The sequence below is a fragment of the Tachysurus vachellii genome, chromosome 22 (assembly GCF_030014155.1).
Source record: "Tachysurus vachellii isolate PV-2020 chromosome 22, HZAU_Pvac_v1, whole genome shotgun sequence".
Lineage (NCBI taxonomy): Eukaryota > Metazoa > Chordata > Actinopteri > Siluriformes > Bagridae > Tachysurus > Tachysurus vachellii.
The window spans coordinates 4472142-4491555 of record NC_083481.1 but is presented as its reverse complement, the minus strand read 5'-3'; the positions used below and the strand labels follow the sequence as shown (position 1 = coordinate 4491555).

Sequence of the window (19414 nt, the reverse complement as noted above, 5' to 3'; positions counted from 1 at the left end):
GGCACACACACACACTCTCATTCACTCACACAATCACACACTACAGACAATTTTCCAGAGATGCCAATCAACCTACCATGCATGTCTTTGGACCGGGGGAGGAAACCGGAGTACCTGGAGGAAACCCCCGAGGCACGGGGAGAACATGCAAACTCCACACACACAAGGCGGAGGTGGGAATCGAACCCAACCCTGGAGGTGTGAGGTGAACGTGCTAACCACTAAGCCACCGTGACCCCTTGAGACCCATATTTTGAATGGAATTCTCATTACTCGGAGGCTCACCACTGCTGAGGAAGGCACATGGACGTGGGGTTGCTGTGGATAGTACTACTTGAAAACCATGAAGATGGCTTTGGATTTCGATTACCATGAACAGTTTAGCACTTGAGTCCCCATCAGTGAACAGTTGACTTAACTTCAACAAGACAGACTTCATGTTCAAACTACTGTATAATGAATTCCTTGATTACACAAATGCTCATTTTTGCCCGTATAGTTCGTAGTTCTAGAAGTAAATCGGTCTTTTATATTCACACTATGTGAGTGGAGTCTGGTTCCTTTCAAGGTTTCTTCATGTCGTCTTATACGAACAAAATTAAAATGAACTGAACTTCTCTGCCAGTTTCTTCATTAAAACTTCGTCGGCTTAAACAGTCCTTAACTGACACACAGAAACTTGTAGACGTACTCGAGTGAAAGTAACATTCATCCTAATAATGACTTGAATAAGAGAGAAAAGTGTCTAACAGGAAAAAAAAAGAACAGAATTTTAATTACCTAAAGGGCTCAGATGCGTTTGAATAATCATGAGTCGATAATGTTATTGCTACTCTGAGACTACACTTTGTATTCATGTCACGTAAGCAATAGAAACTGAAAATTGTGCTGTTTTTTTAAAGCAGCGGAAATCACACGAAGGTCACATTATGTACTTTTTACATTCTCAATGTGCACACACACAAACACACACACACACACACACACACACACACACACACAAACAAACTTAGGATGTATTCTATATAAATGTACAGTATATTCACTATGTATACTCACTACCCAGGGTGTAGCATAATGGGCAATAAACCGTATAGTGATGTTTTAACAGCTTGGCGAATTTAGATTTGTAAATGATGCTGATTTCGTGAGCAAAGAAAAAACGTTTTTTTTTTTTTTGTTGTTGTTTTTTGTTTTTTTTTACATATACCCTATTTTCATTCATTCATTCATTCATTCATTCATTCATTCATTTTCTACCGCTTATCCGAACTACCTCGGGTCACGGAGAGCCTGTGCCTATCTCAGGCGTCATCAGGCATCAAGGCAGGATACACCCTGGACGGAGTGCCAACCCATCGCAGGGCACACACACACACACTCTCATTCACTCACGCAATCACACACTACGGACAATTTTCCAGAGATGCCAATCAACCTACCATGCATGTCTTTGGACCAGGGGAGGAAACCGGAGTACCCGGAGGAAACCCCAGAGGCACGGGGAGAACATGCAAACTCCACACACACAAGGCGGAGGCGGGAATCGAACCCCCAACCCTGGAGGTGTGAGGCAAACGTGTTAACCACTAAGCCCCCCTGCCCCCCTATACCCTATATATTAGTGTTAATTATAGCAAAATAAAGCATTTAAAATTTTTTGATCCATCTATATAACCTCCAAGGTTTACCAAGCTGAAGCATTGGACAGTGTTTGTAATACAGTACGTTCTAGAAAATTGACTTGGATCTTTGATTGACGTGGATCGTAGCATTAAACTGAAAGCTGTGGTAGAAGCGTGTGATGTTTGAACAGTTCCTCGATGTCAGCTACATCACTCTAGTTTATAGTTTGTCTCAACTAGTTATGTGCTATGATGAAGTTTACAATATTAATACAGTTTTTAAGAATTTTATTTGGCTCTACAGTTTTTCCGCCAAACCCATTGACTCTGCTCAGGCAGTAACTAAGGATGAAATAATGAACGATTCAAGTCTATTCATGTTCATCAACATGTCCTCTCTTGCTCTTCCACAAGAAATTACAAACCTTCCCAACAACTTCAGACCCTTCAGAATCTAGAGATTTTTTAAAAGTGTGCTTTCTATTCATATCAACATTTCTGTTCATTTACATCACATTATCTCTTTCTTCCTAATAACGTCTTTCTATTCACTCACATCTGTGATCAAATTTTTCCGAAAGATCTTTGTCCTTTTACTCAAGAGTAGCTTTCAGTAAACTTTTAGAAGTAGGACTTTTGGCGGATACGAGTTTGCTAGCTAGCTAGCTAGTTTTCGAACAGAGGAACGCTGCTACAGCTGGTGTGGAAATGAAATAAATAAATAAACAAATCCCTCATCCTTTTCCATGAGGAAAGATCTCAGGCTGTTTGTTCATTAGCATGACATAATCAGAACAGGCACAGCACTGAGGTGAATCACCGAGCTGTGTAAAAAAAAAAAAAAAAGCACATCGTTTTCCCATTTCACATGAAAATGTGGCCACGGTTTTAAAGCGATAACGCGCTATTTATAGCTGACACACGGTAGCACTGCATAAGTATTTGCTCTGTGCTGGCTCGAAAGCCCAACCCGGTTTAAGCCTTTAAGGTCCGTATGGAAATAAAACGTATGTGATAGAAATGCTGGCTTTAGTATCTTTCACGCCTAAGACAGATTTATGCATCCACCCTACTGGTATTAGCATGTGCACCAGGCTAATTCCTTATCTCCTTTATGGATATGGATGCATGGATGCTGGGAGTTCTTGTAACAAGAGCAGAAAATGTGCATATACTGTACGCTAAAGGTTCGTCTCTGTAATGCATAGAAATTGTGTATCTCAGGTGGAAGAGCATAAAGTCGTAGAGCTCAAAATAACTATTCTAGTACAAGCTCTGATCCTGCATTATTAATGAAACCTCCGACCAGAACAACCAAAATACTGTATACGTTATGCACACCTCATTAATTCATGACACAATAGAAGAAAAACAGAATTAACAAGGAGGATGTTTATTAATTGGATATTATTTGACAGAAAACATGTGGAAACATGAAGTCAGTACATTTCTGTTGGGTTCGTTAACCCTTGCTCTTTTCACCCACCTTCAGAAATAAACGTGTGGGATGAAGAAGGTTGAAAATAAAAAAGCCGAATAACAAACGGTTTGTGTTACAGAATAACAGGGTCATTAGGATTGTTCATCAAAATGTTTTGATAGATAGATAGATAGATGGATGGAGGGATGGATAGATGGATGGATGGATAGATGGATGGATGGATGGAGGGATGGATAGATGGATAGATGGATGGATGGATGGATGGATGGATGGATAAATGGATGGATAGATGGGTGGAGGGATGGATAGATGGATGGATAAATGGATGGATAGATGGATGGATGGATGGATAAATGGATGGATAGATGGATGGAGGGATGGATGGATATGATCTAATATTAAGTATTAAGTCAACTGAAGACCAATGACATTCAAAGAACCTCTAAAACCATCAAATCTTTTTCATGTGGAGTATCTGACAGCTACCTTGGCTTTCACACGCTGTGTGGAGTCAAAAAGCCAGAGAGATCACACACACACACACACACACACACACACACACACACACACACACACACACACACACGGCTAATAAAGCATTTTAACAACTGCTGTTATTCCCTAAGGTAAACGTCAACTTTGTGAGCGAAAGAACGAGAAGTCAAACAGAAGGTAGAGATCTGCGATTAGAGAGCGAGCAGATTCCCGCCGCTCGACAAGCAGGAATAATTGACTTACACTACGACGCGTTCGGGCTTGAGAAGTAGGAGTCGCTTCTCATTAGACATGCCTCTGTGTTGTGCGATTAGTAGTCGATAGCCGATGCTAGTCGACGGCTTTGTTTGCTGCACGTTTTGTCGAAGTTGCAGACATCAATGCAGAACCCGTCATGCACCTTCGATAAGTTAAGCTAATCAGAAGACTTCCAGAAAGAGAAGAAACACATACTGTAGATATGGGGAGACAAAACACAGCGGCCATCTCGCTAGCAGAATAGCGATGTACGAATGTGGACAATTGGGACACTGACGTGATCTTAAATTCCATTTATTCATTCATTCATTCATCTTCTACCGCTTATCCGAACTACACAGGCTCATGGGGAGCCTGTGCCTATCTCAGGCGTCATCGGGCATCAAGGCAGGATACACCCTGGACGGAGTGCCAACCCATCACAGGGCACACACACTCTCATTCACTCACGCAATCACACACTACGGACAATTTTCCAGAGATGCCAATCAACCTTCCATGCATGTCTTTGGACCGGAGGAGGAAACCGGAGTACCCGGAGGAAACCCCCGAGGCACGGGGAGAACATGCAAACTCCACACACACAAGGTGGAGGTGGGAATCGAACCCCCAACCCTGTAGGTGTGAGGCGAACGTGCTAACCACTAAGCCACCGTGACCCCCTAAATTCCATTTAACATCTGGGAAATTTATGACTCTGTTAATCATCAGCAGCGGTTATTTTCTCATCAAAAGGTTCTTGCTTTCTTCCTTTTTTTAACATGTTTATATTCAACTTGTATAAAGAGAAGACATTTTAGGCATTAGCAGAAAAAAATACATCGAATTTTAAAATAAATTATAGATAAAAATCCAGAACGATATAAATCAAGTATCTATATATAAGGAATAAACAATAGTACAAGTGAGAAAACAACAATATTCGATGATCTTCCTATAACAAAACATCCTGAAGTCTTTTATTCTTCTTTCTTTTCCTTCACAGCAATATGGCCTTGTTTTTATTCAGCAATTTTTTTTTTTAAATTAATTTTTTAGTGTGTTAATTTACAGATACAGGATACGAGTTCTAGCTCGCTTACGTAATAGCAGCTTGGTAAGAGGTCGATAGAATACAAAACAAAGTCAATACCATTTACTCTCATTGGTTCCTGACTACTTGCTGAACAAGAATATGATTATGCAACAACATTACAATCTTACACAGAAGAACAAAAAAAAAATGCTCATACATTCCATTTGCATCCAAGAGGTCGCTCGACCTGCACGACATGATGTATGAGATTGTTGCTAATATGCAAAGTGCTATTAATCTCTACCTTTTTGTCATGTCTTGAAAAGGTCAGAATGAGCAAAGGGGAAGAAGAAAAAAAAAGCCTAAAGGACGATTATGGATCCACATGCTGAGGTGCGAAGGAGAAATCTGCTGCTCAATATACCGATCATAAGGCGATCTGTATCATGTCAATCATTCTGGGTCTTAGGAAGGGTCTGATAAGGGTAATTTGTTTTATCTTAGTAAAGAATAAAGAAATAAAAAAAGAAATGAAAATAATAAATACGATAAAAAATAAACAGGCAAACAAATAAATAATTGAATAAATAAACAGATACATAAAACGATCAAATATCAATAAATAAATAAATAAATAAATAAATAAAATATAAGCAAACAATATTTTGACACAAAATAACCAAAACATTGCAGAGATTATTATAAATATTTTAATGATTTTTTTTTTAGCTTAGATTACGATAATAAATAGAAAAAAAATTGTTAATTTTTCTACTTTAACTTATTAAATTCTATTGGCTTTTATTCAGTAGCTATTGATCAATTTAGTTATTTATGGAAAGTGATTATTTATTTATTTTTTGGCTGAAAATTCTAGACGAATCTATTTTCGTCGCACAGCATCTTGAGTGTCCTGTATTGGTGATTCTGTCTGTGTTTGTAGACAATTAGTGAGTATTTACGCTAATTTAGTTCCTGTTGGTTAAAAGCCTTCCAGTTTAACTCTACACATAACATATCACAGATGTTGCACTGGGTGTCACACAGCACCGAGGACCGGTTTAACATCTGTGCCGTGCTGCATGACGACACAGTCACACGCCATTACAGACCGCTTGAACATCCGCTTTTATCACATTTAGCTCTTGGAATGAGGAGTACAGCTCAGCTTGCAGCTTTCGGGATTCTGGACGAGCTTTTCGACACAAGCTGCAGTTATTACACCATCACGGGTTCAACGATGCAGTACACTGGACTCGGAAAGTTTCGGGGAGATTTTCCTTTTGAGTTCAGGCGTTAAGGCTTTCCGCTGCTTCAGCTGGGAAAAACGTGGACGTCTGGAGCAAGGTCATGTTTAACGTTATAGTGTATGTGAAGTCTAGTCTCAGGAATTTGAAAGAAGGTTTGCTTGAATGATTTCTGTGTCCAAGACAAAGGGAAATGATGTATAAGACAGCTCACCTGTCTGGTCATGAAAATAATTCGGACCAATGGTTTTAACCTCTTAGTCAATTCGGGTTGTAGAATTACATTCCAAACTAAAAAATAGGCAACATTCAAGATTTATAACACGGGTATTTATAACAGTAGAGCTTATTACACATGAAATATTACAACACAGTATGAGAGTTAGGGTTTACCGTGAGCTAAACGTTTCCCATGCTAACCCTAACCCTAACCCTAACCCTAACCCTAGGAGTTCTTTTTAAGTGTGTGCTACTAATTATTATTGTATTTATTGCATTTTTATTAGTCTTTTATTTAGTTTTTATTTATTTATTTTATTATTATTATTATTATTTTATGCTTTTTAGTTCTATTGTTTATTTTATATTGTTTGTACAGCACTTTGGTGAACACCTGCTGTTTTTAAAAGGTGCTCTATAAATAAACTTTGATTTGATTTGATATTATATTATATAACGCTCTATCTAGGTCTTGTAGCATGTATCTTTTCTTATCTGTCCTTTATAAGTTTTGTTGTGTATTCGACCAGGTGTTCGTTCTGTGTTGTATGTTTCCCATCAATACAGCGAGCACCTCCGTGGAGTTCAGCGTTTTACCATCTGACGCTACCGAGCCATTTTTATCACGTCTTACTCCGTCCTCCTCTTCGCATATACGACACGGTGTGTGAAAATCCTTAATGATGCAATTCGACAAAGCGATAATGTTGTTGTGATGTCACAGGATCAATATTATGGTTGATCAATATTAAGGCTTGAATTTCAACATGATTCTTTTCTGTCTTGGAATTGCGATTTGTTCCAAATACGAACGATAATGCAGAATTATTTTCACCCCGACTGCCAGGCTTTCTGACATTTCCAAAACCACGTCATGGAAGATCGACAAGTCCTACGCTGCCTTGTGAAATGTCGGAGCGATATAACGATCGTGTTACTTTTTAAAACCGTCACTGCTACCTGTCATGACAGCTGCCACAAGGTGTCTCTTCATTTCTCTGTGTAACACAGTATACATAACGTGTACATGTTTCTGATTGGCTGTCACTTGCCCATCATTTCAGTTCTATACCCCGGTGCAGGTGGAATCTCAAATCAGAAGTTGAGTATTGAGTGTTTTTTGTTTCAAAGAAAAATATTTACAATCAAAAATGTATTCTGCTTCTCTATATTTTCTCCTGCCACATCGCCACCCCCCCCCCACCCACCCCACACACACACACCCACCCCACACACACACACCCACAGCCACAGCCACACAATACCTTCAGAGACAAAATTAAAACTCAGAAGACAGAACACGGGGGCATGATGGCTTAGTGGTTAGCACGTTCGCCTCACACCTCCAGGGTTGGGGGTTCAATTCCCGCCTCCACCTTGTGTATGTGGAGTTTGCATGTTCTCCCCGTGCCTCGGGGGTTTCCTCCGGGTACTCCGGTTTCCTCCCCCGGTCCAAAGACATGCATGGTAGGTTGATTGGCATCTCTGGAAAAATTGTCCATAGTGTGTGATTGCGTGAGTGAATGAGAGTGTGTGTGTGTGCCCTGTGATAGGTTGGCACTCCGTCCAGGGTGTATCCTGCCTTGATGCCCGATGACGCCTGAGATAGGCACAGGCTCCCCGTGACCCGAGGTAGTTCGGATAAGCGGTAGAAGATGAATGAATGAACGAAAAGACAGAACACAAGAAATAGTTATCGAATGGTCAGCATGAACTTAACAGAGGACAGCTCCTAATCAGGGGAGGTCTTTGATTGTCTGGGTGCAAATGAGAAGAAATTAGAACAACGATCTTGTCCGAAACTGGTTTTAAATACTAAAGTGTGTAAAATAAAATAATTTATCCAAACCAAGTTTTAGTTTAATTCAAAGTATTCAGAGAAAAAAAAACAGCATGGACGTAGAGTATCAAAGCTTCTGTATATTTATACGAACTAAAAACCGCTAAGCTAAACTAAGCAGTTTACGGCGTTCTTGCAATTGCTGTGCAAACCCCAAGTCATTAATGAAGAAGACACCAGCTGGCATGGCAAAAAAAAAACAACAACAACAACTAAATGTGGCCTGATTCTGTTCATTCTGTTAATCACCAGTCTTCTTTGGCTTTTGAAGCATTTCGAACGTGTTCCAGATGTTTATCGCATGCTTTTTCCTAGTCGAGTCTGGAACATAGCTGGCCAACGCTAGTGGCTCGATGTTCATTAATGCAGACACGCATGGCTGTGATAAGCGCTGGCACCGAGGCAGCAGCACTCACCAGAAACACAAAAGAAAGCCTCTGTTGTGAAAGACATAATCGAGCCGAATGCTCACACTGCGCAATATCCCGAGCCTAATAAGTATGAAGTGTCCAGCTGTGATCCATTAAAGCATGGCAGTGACCGGCTCAATGCTGGATTCTCAGTCCAGATCCTACAGCTGGATAGCTTTTTCACCGCTTTGAGTTTGAGATTATTTTTAATTAAAGACACGCATTCTGAGCTTAAAGCAACAGCTTGTCTTTTCTGTGTGATCTGTGTATTAGGACGAATTACAACACTTAAACCTTTACCGTAAAGCAACAGCATTCATGAAGACAATGAAAGCTTCAGTGGTACTCACCCTGTACCAAACGATCTCTCGCAATCTGCCGTCGGTCTTGAAGTTGCACTTCAGCGTCACCGTCTCTCCCACAACAACAGGTGGTAAGGGCTCGATTGTGACTGTTAAATACCCTGCAGAGCAGAACAAGGTGCGGTTAAAACAGTGTTCAGACACATGCACACACTCGTACCGGTGTCCAGATGGCAGTGGCGTAATTCAGAGTTGGGTGTATTTAACAGACCGTGTGTACAACCTGTTCAAATCAACACGTTCACAAGGCTGCTGTATGCTGCTGATTTTTAACGTTAAACTATTTCTTTTAATAACGGAGTCACATTTTAGTTTAACAGACCACAAATGTACATTATTAGTACATAATAATAATATACTAATAAATAGAACCTGGAACCTTTTTTTATTTTGCTCTACACTTTTGCACATGTGCACGTCATTCAGTAATCACACAATAATTTTTTCTACTAGTCTGCATTAAAAAACACATTTTAATAATTCATTTTCTTATAATTTCTTCTTTTTCTCATCTGTACAGTTAATTCTATTTCATTCAAAAATTCAAATCAAAAATTCAAAATCAAAAAACTTTTTACAACATGGACATGTGACATATCAAAACACTCACAACAATGAGGTGAACTTCCTCACGTGTATTCTGATGACGTCATGTGATGTCACGTGAAAATAAAAAATTAGCACAACATGGACATGTGACATATCAAAACACTCAGCACAATGAGAAAAACTTCCTCAAGAGTATTCAGATGACGTCACATGCTCGTCTCGACTAGCCTCGTAGCCTTGATTTTTAGAATTGTGTCTTTATTCATTCATTGCTTGTTTGGATCAAATGGATTTCTTTGTAGCCATGAATTAAATAACCTGATCGGTGCAGGTGTATTTCACTAATTTTCACACAAATGTCACTTGATACATTTGAAGCATTGATGTTATTTTTGCTCTAACACACTTTGGTTGTTAAATAATGAAGCAAATTAACACACAACGAACAGAAACCCGTGTCAAGATAAAAAGAATGATTAAAGAAGAAGGATTAGCAATAAGGCAAACTTAACATAGCTCTGAAGAGAGAGTATTGAGGGAAGGTTAAGGATTCTCCAGATGGTTTGTTCACATAACCACTCTTTACAACCATGGTGAGCAGAAATGTATCTCAGAACACAACATACATCAAGGATTAAAGCTTCAGCTTGAAAAATCTTAATGTGTTCCACTCCTGTCAGTCAAGAACAGGAACCTGAGGCTACCATGTGTACAAGATCACTGAAACTGGGCACAAAAATGCACTTTTTTTTGTCTAGTCTCATATTCCAGTTGTATATAAGAAAGAGCGCAACTGTTTCCTTCTGTGATTTCACCTGTTTGTGTTTTATACTCATAAATCAACCCATTATTTAGTTATAGGGAATTGCATAATGAGATGAACCATGAGAGGAAAAAAGAGAAGAATTACATTACCATTGAATAGATGCTGAATTGGATTCACAGGCATCTGTCTTACTTTGAATGCTGTCAAGGCGTGCATACGCACATGCCATGGGAAACGTTTAGCTCACGGTAAAGTAAATCTATCTACAGCTCAGAATGTACTAAAAATAGCTTTGCAAACTTTGAGATTAGCCTATGTGGTCTGAAAACTATTGAACATCATATCTTATTATGTTCTGTTAAAATGAACTCATTTTTATTATCTTGTACTGCTCTCTTGGTGTCTCCTGGTGGTTTATTATAGATACTCAATAGCCAAGTCTTTGGTTAAACCAAGAGGAAACATAGACAAGATGTTGCATGTTGGAACATTCTGAACACACTCCTTGAAGACCTCCTTGAACAATTTTTTCCTTTATTCATATTCTGTCTCTGAAGAACAAAGAAACAATTGGACAGAAGCTACTTTGCTTCATTAATTACAATCAGCATTGGACAGTTTGCCATCTGTTTAATTAGGCTTCAAAGTCAGTCAGCCTGCAGCATCTACACCCCATGAATTATAGGGGAGAAAATAAAATGGCCATTTTGTATACATGTTTAGCTGTTTATACAAGGTCAGGATGTTCTGGACCAAAGAGTAGCTAAGTGGTTAAGACTTTGGCCTTCTAATCAAAAGGTCATAAGTTCAGTATTGCCAAGCTGCCACTGCTGGGCCCTTCAGAAAGGTCCTTAACCCTCAGCTGCTCAGTTGTATTAATCAGATGAATGTAAGTTCTGAATAAGGATGTCTGCCAAATGCAGTAATGCTCTCATTTGGTGATTAGGAATGGAATACTTTTTCTAGGGCATCATGGAGAATTATAGATGGGTTCTATAATAGCATGTACAATTTCAGCACCATATAAATATATAGTACAGTCTTCAATATATTCAAATATAGTTACTAATATTTCGGTTAAAATAATTTATATGTTACAGTTTCATATTTCAGCACTAAGGACAGTTACATATATGTTTTCGGTATGTTTAATAAATCTGATTATAGTTCAAATATTTCAGCACTATGGACAGTTACAGTTACTTACATGCTTCTGGCCTACTCTCTCTCTCTCTCTCTCTCTCTCTCTCTCTCTCTCTCTCTCTCTCTCTCTCTCTCTCTCTCTCTCTCTGCTCGAGAGAGAAAGCTCTCAAGCGCTATATATCATCATCAACATGCAACATATAACCAGAGGTTTATACACACCTGAACATCACACCAATACTGTATGTGGTGCTATGTTTGTGTGTTTCTGAGTGATAGCAGCACTCTTACACAAAATGAGTAAAGGTTGGCAGGCGAGAAAAAATATAAAATAATCTGAGCAAATGTCACTGGATATAATGGTAATGTAATATTGCGTAGAGAGGATGAAAGTCTAGTCCTGGACATTTGTAAGATTTAACAGCAAACAGTATTATGAAAATAAGTAGGTAACATCAGTCCTGATAACTATATAATTTGCATAACAATTAATAATACTTTTTCTCATGACAAAATAGACACCAAAGTCCTACAGCCCTAAGGCATGTTATCTACTGTATTGGTTTCCAAATCAGAAGGTTATTCAGAGGGAATCCCATTTGCTTTTCTTTCTTTTTTTTTTTTTTTTTCTTTTTTTTTTTTTTTTGTATATTGACTTTTAAGATTCATGTTTGGTCTGACTGCTGGTTGAGATTAAGTTTAGGACCCAGAGTAAGATGTGGGTTTGTGTTTGTACTGCAAGCACTTCATGAATATGAAACTGATTCCCACTCCGTTGCCCTTGCTTTTGAATTTCTCATGAGATTAGCTTTGGAGATGTCTTTTCTCTGATTTGCTTCTGGTTTCTTCTGCGAAAACGTTTCACACCTTCTGTAGGAATAAATATTTTACATCCTAACGCAACATCAGTATATGTATATTGTGCTCTCATATAAGGTACAAACACAAAACACTTATAAAAAATTAAATTCCACCTTTATCTAAATTAAATCCCTAAATACCAAACCATATGTTCAAGAGAATTTTATTCCACCGTATAGCTTGCCAATTTTCCAATCATTACACATTTTGTACATTAAATATTGTGTCAATCTTGTTAGCACTTGCTTTCCACCAGTTATAAATAGTTTTCCATATGGCATATTTTATTTTGCTTTCCATAGATGTTCAGTGCTCTACAAAATACAGCAGTCTGTCAATGATTATGCCATTTCACACAATTTTGACAACTTTTAAAAATTACTTTCCGGCTCCATCAAATAACATAGAGCATTAAAACAAAAAGTCAGTGTGAATTACTTGTTACTATAGAAACTCATAGATGTATTGACATTGAGAGTTTCTGTGATATATTCTTTTCAAAAATACTGTTATATTAAACCAATTAACACCTGCTGACCAATCAGAATTGAGAACTACGCTGCACCATACTATTACACGTAGTAATGGTACAATCCAGCATCTGTGGTTACAAACACAGAGCATTTATGTTGCAGGCTAAATGGCTAATTTGTGTCTGTTAAAATGTGTCTGATTGTTGTTTAGGAAAGCACAATTCTGTTGCTTTCCTACTGAGTAAATTACTATCATTACAAAAGCGAGCATCTGTTTCCGGGATGCTGAATGGCATTTTTGTCAAAACACAGAGACAGAGATGGATCTGAACAAATCAAATATGTCCAGTTAGAGATGTAATTCAGGTTCATACTTATTTCTCTAGTCTACTGAGTATGTAGCTATGATTCCACCCATCTTCAAAGTGTCAAATAAATAAGCGGCTACGAGACATTTTAAATGTTAAAATCATTGACAACATTAGATAGTTTCCTAATGCTTAAAACATTAGCTGGTACAGCGATCATAATCACTCTATGAGTTAAGATGATCTTTGAGAGAAATTGGGATATATGTTCAATTTTCAATCAATAATATTGTTTTTTTTATTTTTTTAAGAACATACAATTGTGTTATATTTATGCATAGTTTTGTACCTTGATTTTAAAGCCCACAATATTATCTATCAGCTTTATACACAGTCAATGGAGCTTTTTGTTTTGAGCACAATTAAGAACTGAGAATTTGCGTAAAAAAAAAAATAAATAAAATTAGTAACTAGAACTTTGGTGAAAAATATGTTTAGAAAACATTTTATAATTTGTGACAAAACTACCCGATTGCTCCATTTTCGACAACCTGGTGTAGAAATCTACACACAACCCAAACAGCATATTTGTACAGACATGTTAAAAGCCATTTACTCAATTTCAGTTTCAGTGTTAGAATATTTACTGCTCTTGTGGAGCAAAATCCGAATACTGAACATGCATATTCATCACAGGTTTTTCCACACAGACACTCCACACAGAAAATAAATATATAATTATAATATATTGGTGGTAGCTAATTTCCAATATTTTTCTTTATCCTCTATGATTCCATTCATTTGTCTTAAGGGATGAAAGATTTTAATTGCCAACTACAGGCAGATACTCAGCAATTAATTTGTATCTGAAGTCAGAACAAATGTAGCTTAAATCCCTCTGAAGGAGCGCACCATTAACCTGAGCATTCACTTCTGCAATTATTACATAATTATACTTAATATGCATGGATTAGCAGGAAGGCTCATATTAAGTGTTTTCAGAATGTGGTTAAATAAAGCTTAAAAAAAGAAAAGTTTTGAAACCAAATAAAGCCGTTTCTTTCTGTGTGGCTTTAAATTGTGAGGCGTGTTGCGAGATTCATGATCCAACAAATAGTAAATCATAAAGTCATCAACTTTAGCACCATAGACGACGCTGTTTCAGCAAAATATCAAACTTTATAGCACTACAGGGAGTTAAATTTAGGTTATTACTTTCAGCACCAAGGACAGTGTTGTGTATATTTTCATAGTAGAGTTTCCCAACATATCTAACATTTCTGCTTATAGTTTAAGTATTTTAGCACCATGTACAATTACATATGCCGTTTCGAATGTTTCTGGCTATTCGGCTGACAGTACTAATTTTTCAGCACCATGAACAGTTACGTCCATAATGTTTGACAGGCGTAGCTTGTAGACAATGAAAATGCAAATGTACCAGGATTGCAAGTGTGTTTTATTTCTGTCTGTGCTAGAGCATGAAAATGAGAAGGTGTGATAACAAACGTAAGGACTGCTATTGATTGCATTTACAATTGTGTTTCCCATGTGAGTCTGCATCATTTATGATGTCATTTAAATTCAATTCCCAAACAATATTTACATATATTTGCATTTTCATGAACAACAACATATAATGGCTGATAACATTTGAATTCAGATGCATTCTGTATTTATAAAGCTATCGTTCTCCCATATTGTGGTTTTTTTTGGCAGCCATTGGATATTATTATTCATAAAACTGCAACTGTACATATGCCATTTCGTATTAAACTATTCACCCTTTCAAGGGACATGCAACAGAAAAACACGATTAATTAAATGTTTTCTAATTAGCATTTAAATTTGAAAAAAGTCTGAAATATATTGCTGAAATTTTACTTTTTTATTTCATTACTAGTGATTCATTACCATGGGAAGTTACATATACTTTGTAATATACCAATAATGATTTCAGCACTACTGATAGATCCATATCAGCTACATTACAGTATATATGCTCTAGGCTGTAGTGTATATTGGTAGTGACAGTATGTGGCAGGAGAGATCCTCATTGTCTCAGTCCTACCTTGTGTAGTAGTGACCCATGACAAACACACACACCGTTTTCTCCAACATACATTAACAAATTAATTCATTCATTTATTTATTTTCAGTTCAGTTTGTGTGATGTGTTGGTTCTGCATGCCCCACGTTTCATCACTTAATGCTGGATTATGTACTAAAATACCATATATTAAATCTATTGTACTATGTTGATACAATTTTTTTTATAATTACTGTCTCTGTCTGGATTCCATGGGAATTCACAAGCACAGAACCTTAAGCCACACATTTCCTCTGTCCATGTCACATAATATCCAATATGAGGATTTAACCCACCACCCTAAAATAAAGAGTATCCTGGTCTACTGAGCAGGTTAGACAAATCTAAACCCAAAGAGAACCTTACATATCTACTTTGTCACAAATAACGGAATATGTTCAAACAAGAATCTTGATAATACAGGGTGCAAAACATGTACACAAATACTTCTCAGAGGTTTACAGTACATACATTCCTGTAATGCAATCAAGCCATTGATTAACTGTCAAGCTGTTTTTTTTATTCTATAATTGACTAAAGCATAAATTTTGATCTATTTTCTAATACCATGTTCTATGCTTTCATTTATTTTTTATATATGCTACCTTTTGCTAAGGGCTCTTCCTCACCATAATCATTTTATGCATAATAAATAATGGTTCAGATTAAATATCTGCTTCAAGGTATATAATAGTTCATTTTCCACTATGTGTCTGTTTCCTATCACATTCCCGTTACCATGAAAGTAGGAAGAGCTGGTATTGAAGTAGAGATTAGTAAATTTAGCCAAAGACACAATTAGTAAAATGTGGCTTGTTTTACTGTAGTGCGTCTCTCACTGGGCAAACGGCTAAGCATCAGATAGTGTGAGGTAATTTAATAGCAAATAAACAAAACCAATGGTGCCAATACTTTAACTAAAGTAAATGGAGAATTGATGGATTTTACATCAATCGTAGAGAAGGCTAGACACTGAGCTAAATGTCAGCAAGAACAAAAGATTACGATGTCGTTCAAGCTACAGACATCATCCTAGATGGCACTTCATTTCATTTTCTTGCATGCAGGTAAGCTTTAGGGCACTGCATCTTATTTTCCTCCTCTTCCACTGGAAGAGAACCTATTAGAGCACTTCATCATGTTTCCTTGCATGTAGCACCACCCTATAGGGCATTCCATCATGTATTCTCCACTAGAAGAGAACCTATTATGGTACTTCTTCATGTTTCCTTACATGTAGGGGCACCACAGAGGGCATTTCATCACATTTTTTATTTTTTTTTTTCAAATCACAAGTGCATTTCATCATGTTTTCCCCAGTGAAAGGGCACTCTAGGTAGATGGTTGATCTACCAGTGGTGCACCCTAAAGGGCTCCTTTCTCCTTTCCTCTCACTCTGCTGGCACTAGGATACCGATGCACCCTGTCAACACCCCTTAGTCTGCCAATGATCTGCGCTATTTCTAGTTCCACCCAAATATCCAATTCCAGGACGTTTAACATGTATATTTATTTTCAGTACAGTTCACTTCCATAATATCTATAGTTAAATTCCAAAATATATAAAACCGGAATGAACCCAATTCGATTAAACAGCATGTATTCTGTACTGTGTGTATTTTATTCCTTTTATTTCATGAGAAAATTCTGTTTTCCTCTAAGAAGGGAAAGAAAGCATACGCTCCTTAAAAGAAGATAAGTGAGCCTCAATAAGGATTTTTGAGTGCTCCAGTGTCTCCTGCTAATATTTCTGTTAAGCTCTTGTCAGGAAACGTGTTCTAAAACTTTATAAATCTGTCAGTCTATGAGGAATGTCTGGGAAATTTTGTACATCTGACTGGCAGACAGATAAGCTTCGACTCTGACACTCGAGGGAAATAAGACCAGCTGGATAAGAACAAATTTCTTCCAGATGTGCAACAAGTGCATTGTCTCTTCTGTCTCACGCTTCAATTTCCATCAAATTTGCTAGAACCAGAAACATTAAGATCAACCGGATTATCAAATGGGTGAAGGTAATCCGTGACTGGATCGAGGATATGTAAAACCCTGAATGGGAACCACTCGAATGCCTTATTACACCTTGATGTGCTGTTTAAGGAATCTTAATTGAATCATCACCCTTCAGGGATCTCCACGTGACTTAAATGGATAAGTTTCAGCCAGAGAAGCAGGTCATTAACATGACTCAGAGCTCTTACACAAATCCCTTCTACTCAGCACTCCCACTTACAATGAGCAAAATTGGACTAAATCTTGAGACCCACCATTAAGTCCACAAGCATTTTGCCTCTTACACTGATTTATTTTGCTCTGGTACGAACAGACATTCAGATAAAGTCATATTTTTATTAGCTTCCTAGTTTGTTCTAATTGTTATCGATTGTTCTAGTGATTTCATATCTCAAATAGACTCCCAGATTAGAGAAATGCCCAGTTTATAGCAGGGCCATGCTTGAACATTGGGAAATGCTGACTCGTTATTTGAGCTGCTGATCAGAAGATAGTGAGTTTGAATCTCACTAGGATTGATGTGTCCTTGAGAAAGGTTCCCAACCTTCCAATGCCCCATTGTATCCTACCTCAGTTGTAAGTCATTTTGGATAACAGCATCTATTTCTCTCTCTCGCTCTCTCTCTCTCTCTCTCTCTCTCTCTCTCTCTCTCTTGTTACACATATGAACTACTGCTGAGACTCTAGTGATCCTGACCCCTTCTAGCCTCCCGGACCTGCCCGATTCATCCTGATGCCCTACTTCTCTTCGCTTGGTCTGTAGCCTCGAGATACATTGGATTAATTCCAATAGTACCATTTACAAACCATGAAGATGGCTTTGGACTGTAATTGAAATGAACATTTTTGCACTCAAGTTTCCATCAGTGAACAGTTGATAAGTTCAAAAATACGGACCACATGTTAAAACCGGAATGAATTTCCTGGTTACACAATTGCAAGTTTTGACTGTATATTAATAATTGTAGAAGGGAAATGATTTATAATCGCATCTATAATCTGGTGTCACACTGATGAGGATGGGTTCCCTTTTGTGTCTGGTTCCTCTTAAAGTTTCTTCCTCAAGTCGTCTCGAGGAGTTGCTTGTCACCAGCACTACACCTAGCTTGCTCATGAGGGGTGAATCGATACATGTATGACAATGATTATGTTTAAGGGATCTATACAAATAAAACTGAACTGAAATGAAAGATATAGAACTTTGAAATGACTGTACAAAGCCACTCTCGTATTTACTGATTGTCCTTCAACTTAGTCTCTTTTCCACCACCGTGATGTATGATGTATAAGTCATCACCATACCATTGTAGTGAAAATAGGCATACATACGTTACAGACACAGCAGGTAATTGCTTGGGGACCTGAGTTTTGAGGCCAACTCCCTGACGGCCAACACTAAGTCTATGAAAAAGTCAAATCTCAAAATGCAGAAATCCTCCAAACCCCCCAATGAATAATGTATAGCACTATACCAGAAATCCTACACAGGGTGCTGTCTCACATACTTGATGTAAATGGTGTTGATAATCTTATCACGAAATAAGCAAAGATAACATAATTTATAGTAATATTGTAATACAACATGGGCCAAAGGTCATTTTGCTAAACAGTCTACCCTTCTCTGTTCAGCATGTAGAATTGGTCTCCTTTTTTTTTTTTTTGCACAGATATCCTTGACGCCTTAGTCTTTTAAAGTATATTACACAATCTAAAAACACACAGCACACACCTTGATCTTGCCTTTGTGATGAAACAATATTTGAACTGGTAAGCTTGATGTAACGAATCATCTAGAACAATCCTAACTCTATCCTAGAATGTACATTTTTTATACAGGCCTCTGGGACACTCACTCTCTCTCATTCATTTTCTACCGCTTATCCGAACTACCTCGGGTCACGGGGAGCCTGTGCCTATCTCAGGCGTCATCGGGCATCAAGGCAGGATACACCCTGGACGGAGTGCCAACCCATCGCAGGGCACACAAACACACACTCTCATTCACTCACACAATCACACACTACGGACAATTTTCCAGAGATGCCAATCAACCTACCATGCATGTCTTTGGACCGGGGGAGGAAACCGGAGTACCCGGAGGAAACCCCCGAGGCACGGGGAGAACATGCAAACTCCACACACACAAGGCGGAGGTGGGAATCGAACCCCCAACCCTGGAGGTGTGAGGCGAACGTGCTAACCACTAAGCCACCATGACCTCTGGCACACATGAGTGCAAAAAAAAAAAAAAAAAATGAAGGAAAAAATCCCAGAATGACCCTTTTGTTGTTTTCTAGAAT

At 38.0% G+C, this 19414-nt stretch overlaps 1 protein-coding gene across 1 annotated transcript in view; it reads right to left on the bottom strand.

Annotated features, from left to right (window-relative positions):
* igsf21a (immunoglobin superfamily, member 21a) overlaps positions 1-19414 on the bottom strand; it is a 284131-nt gene that overhangs the window by 162983 nt on the left and 101734 nt on the right. The window contains exon 2 of the mRNA XM_060858045.1: positions 8901-9013. Within this exon, the coding sequence (XP_060714028.1) occupies positions 8901-9013 (113 nt within the window). The remainder of the gene's footprint in view (positions 1-8900; positions 9014-19414) is intronic.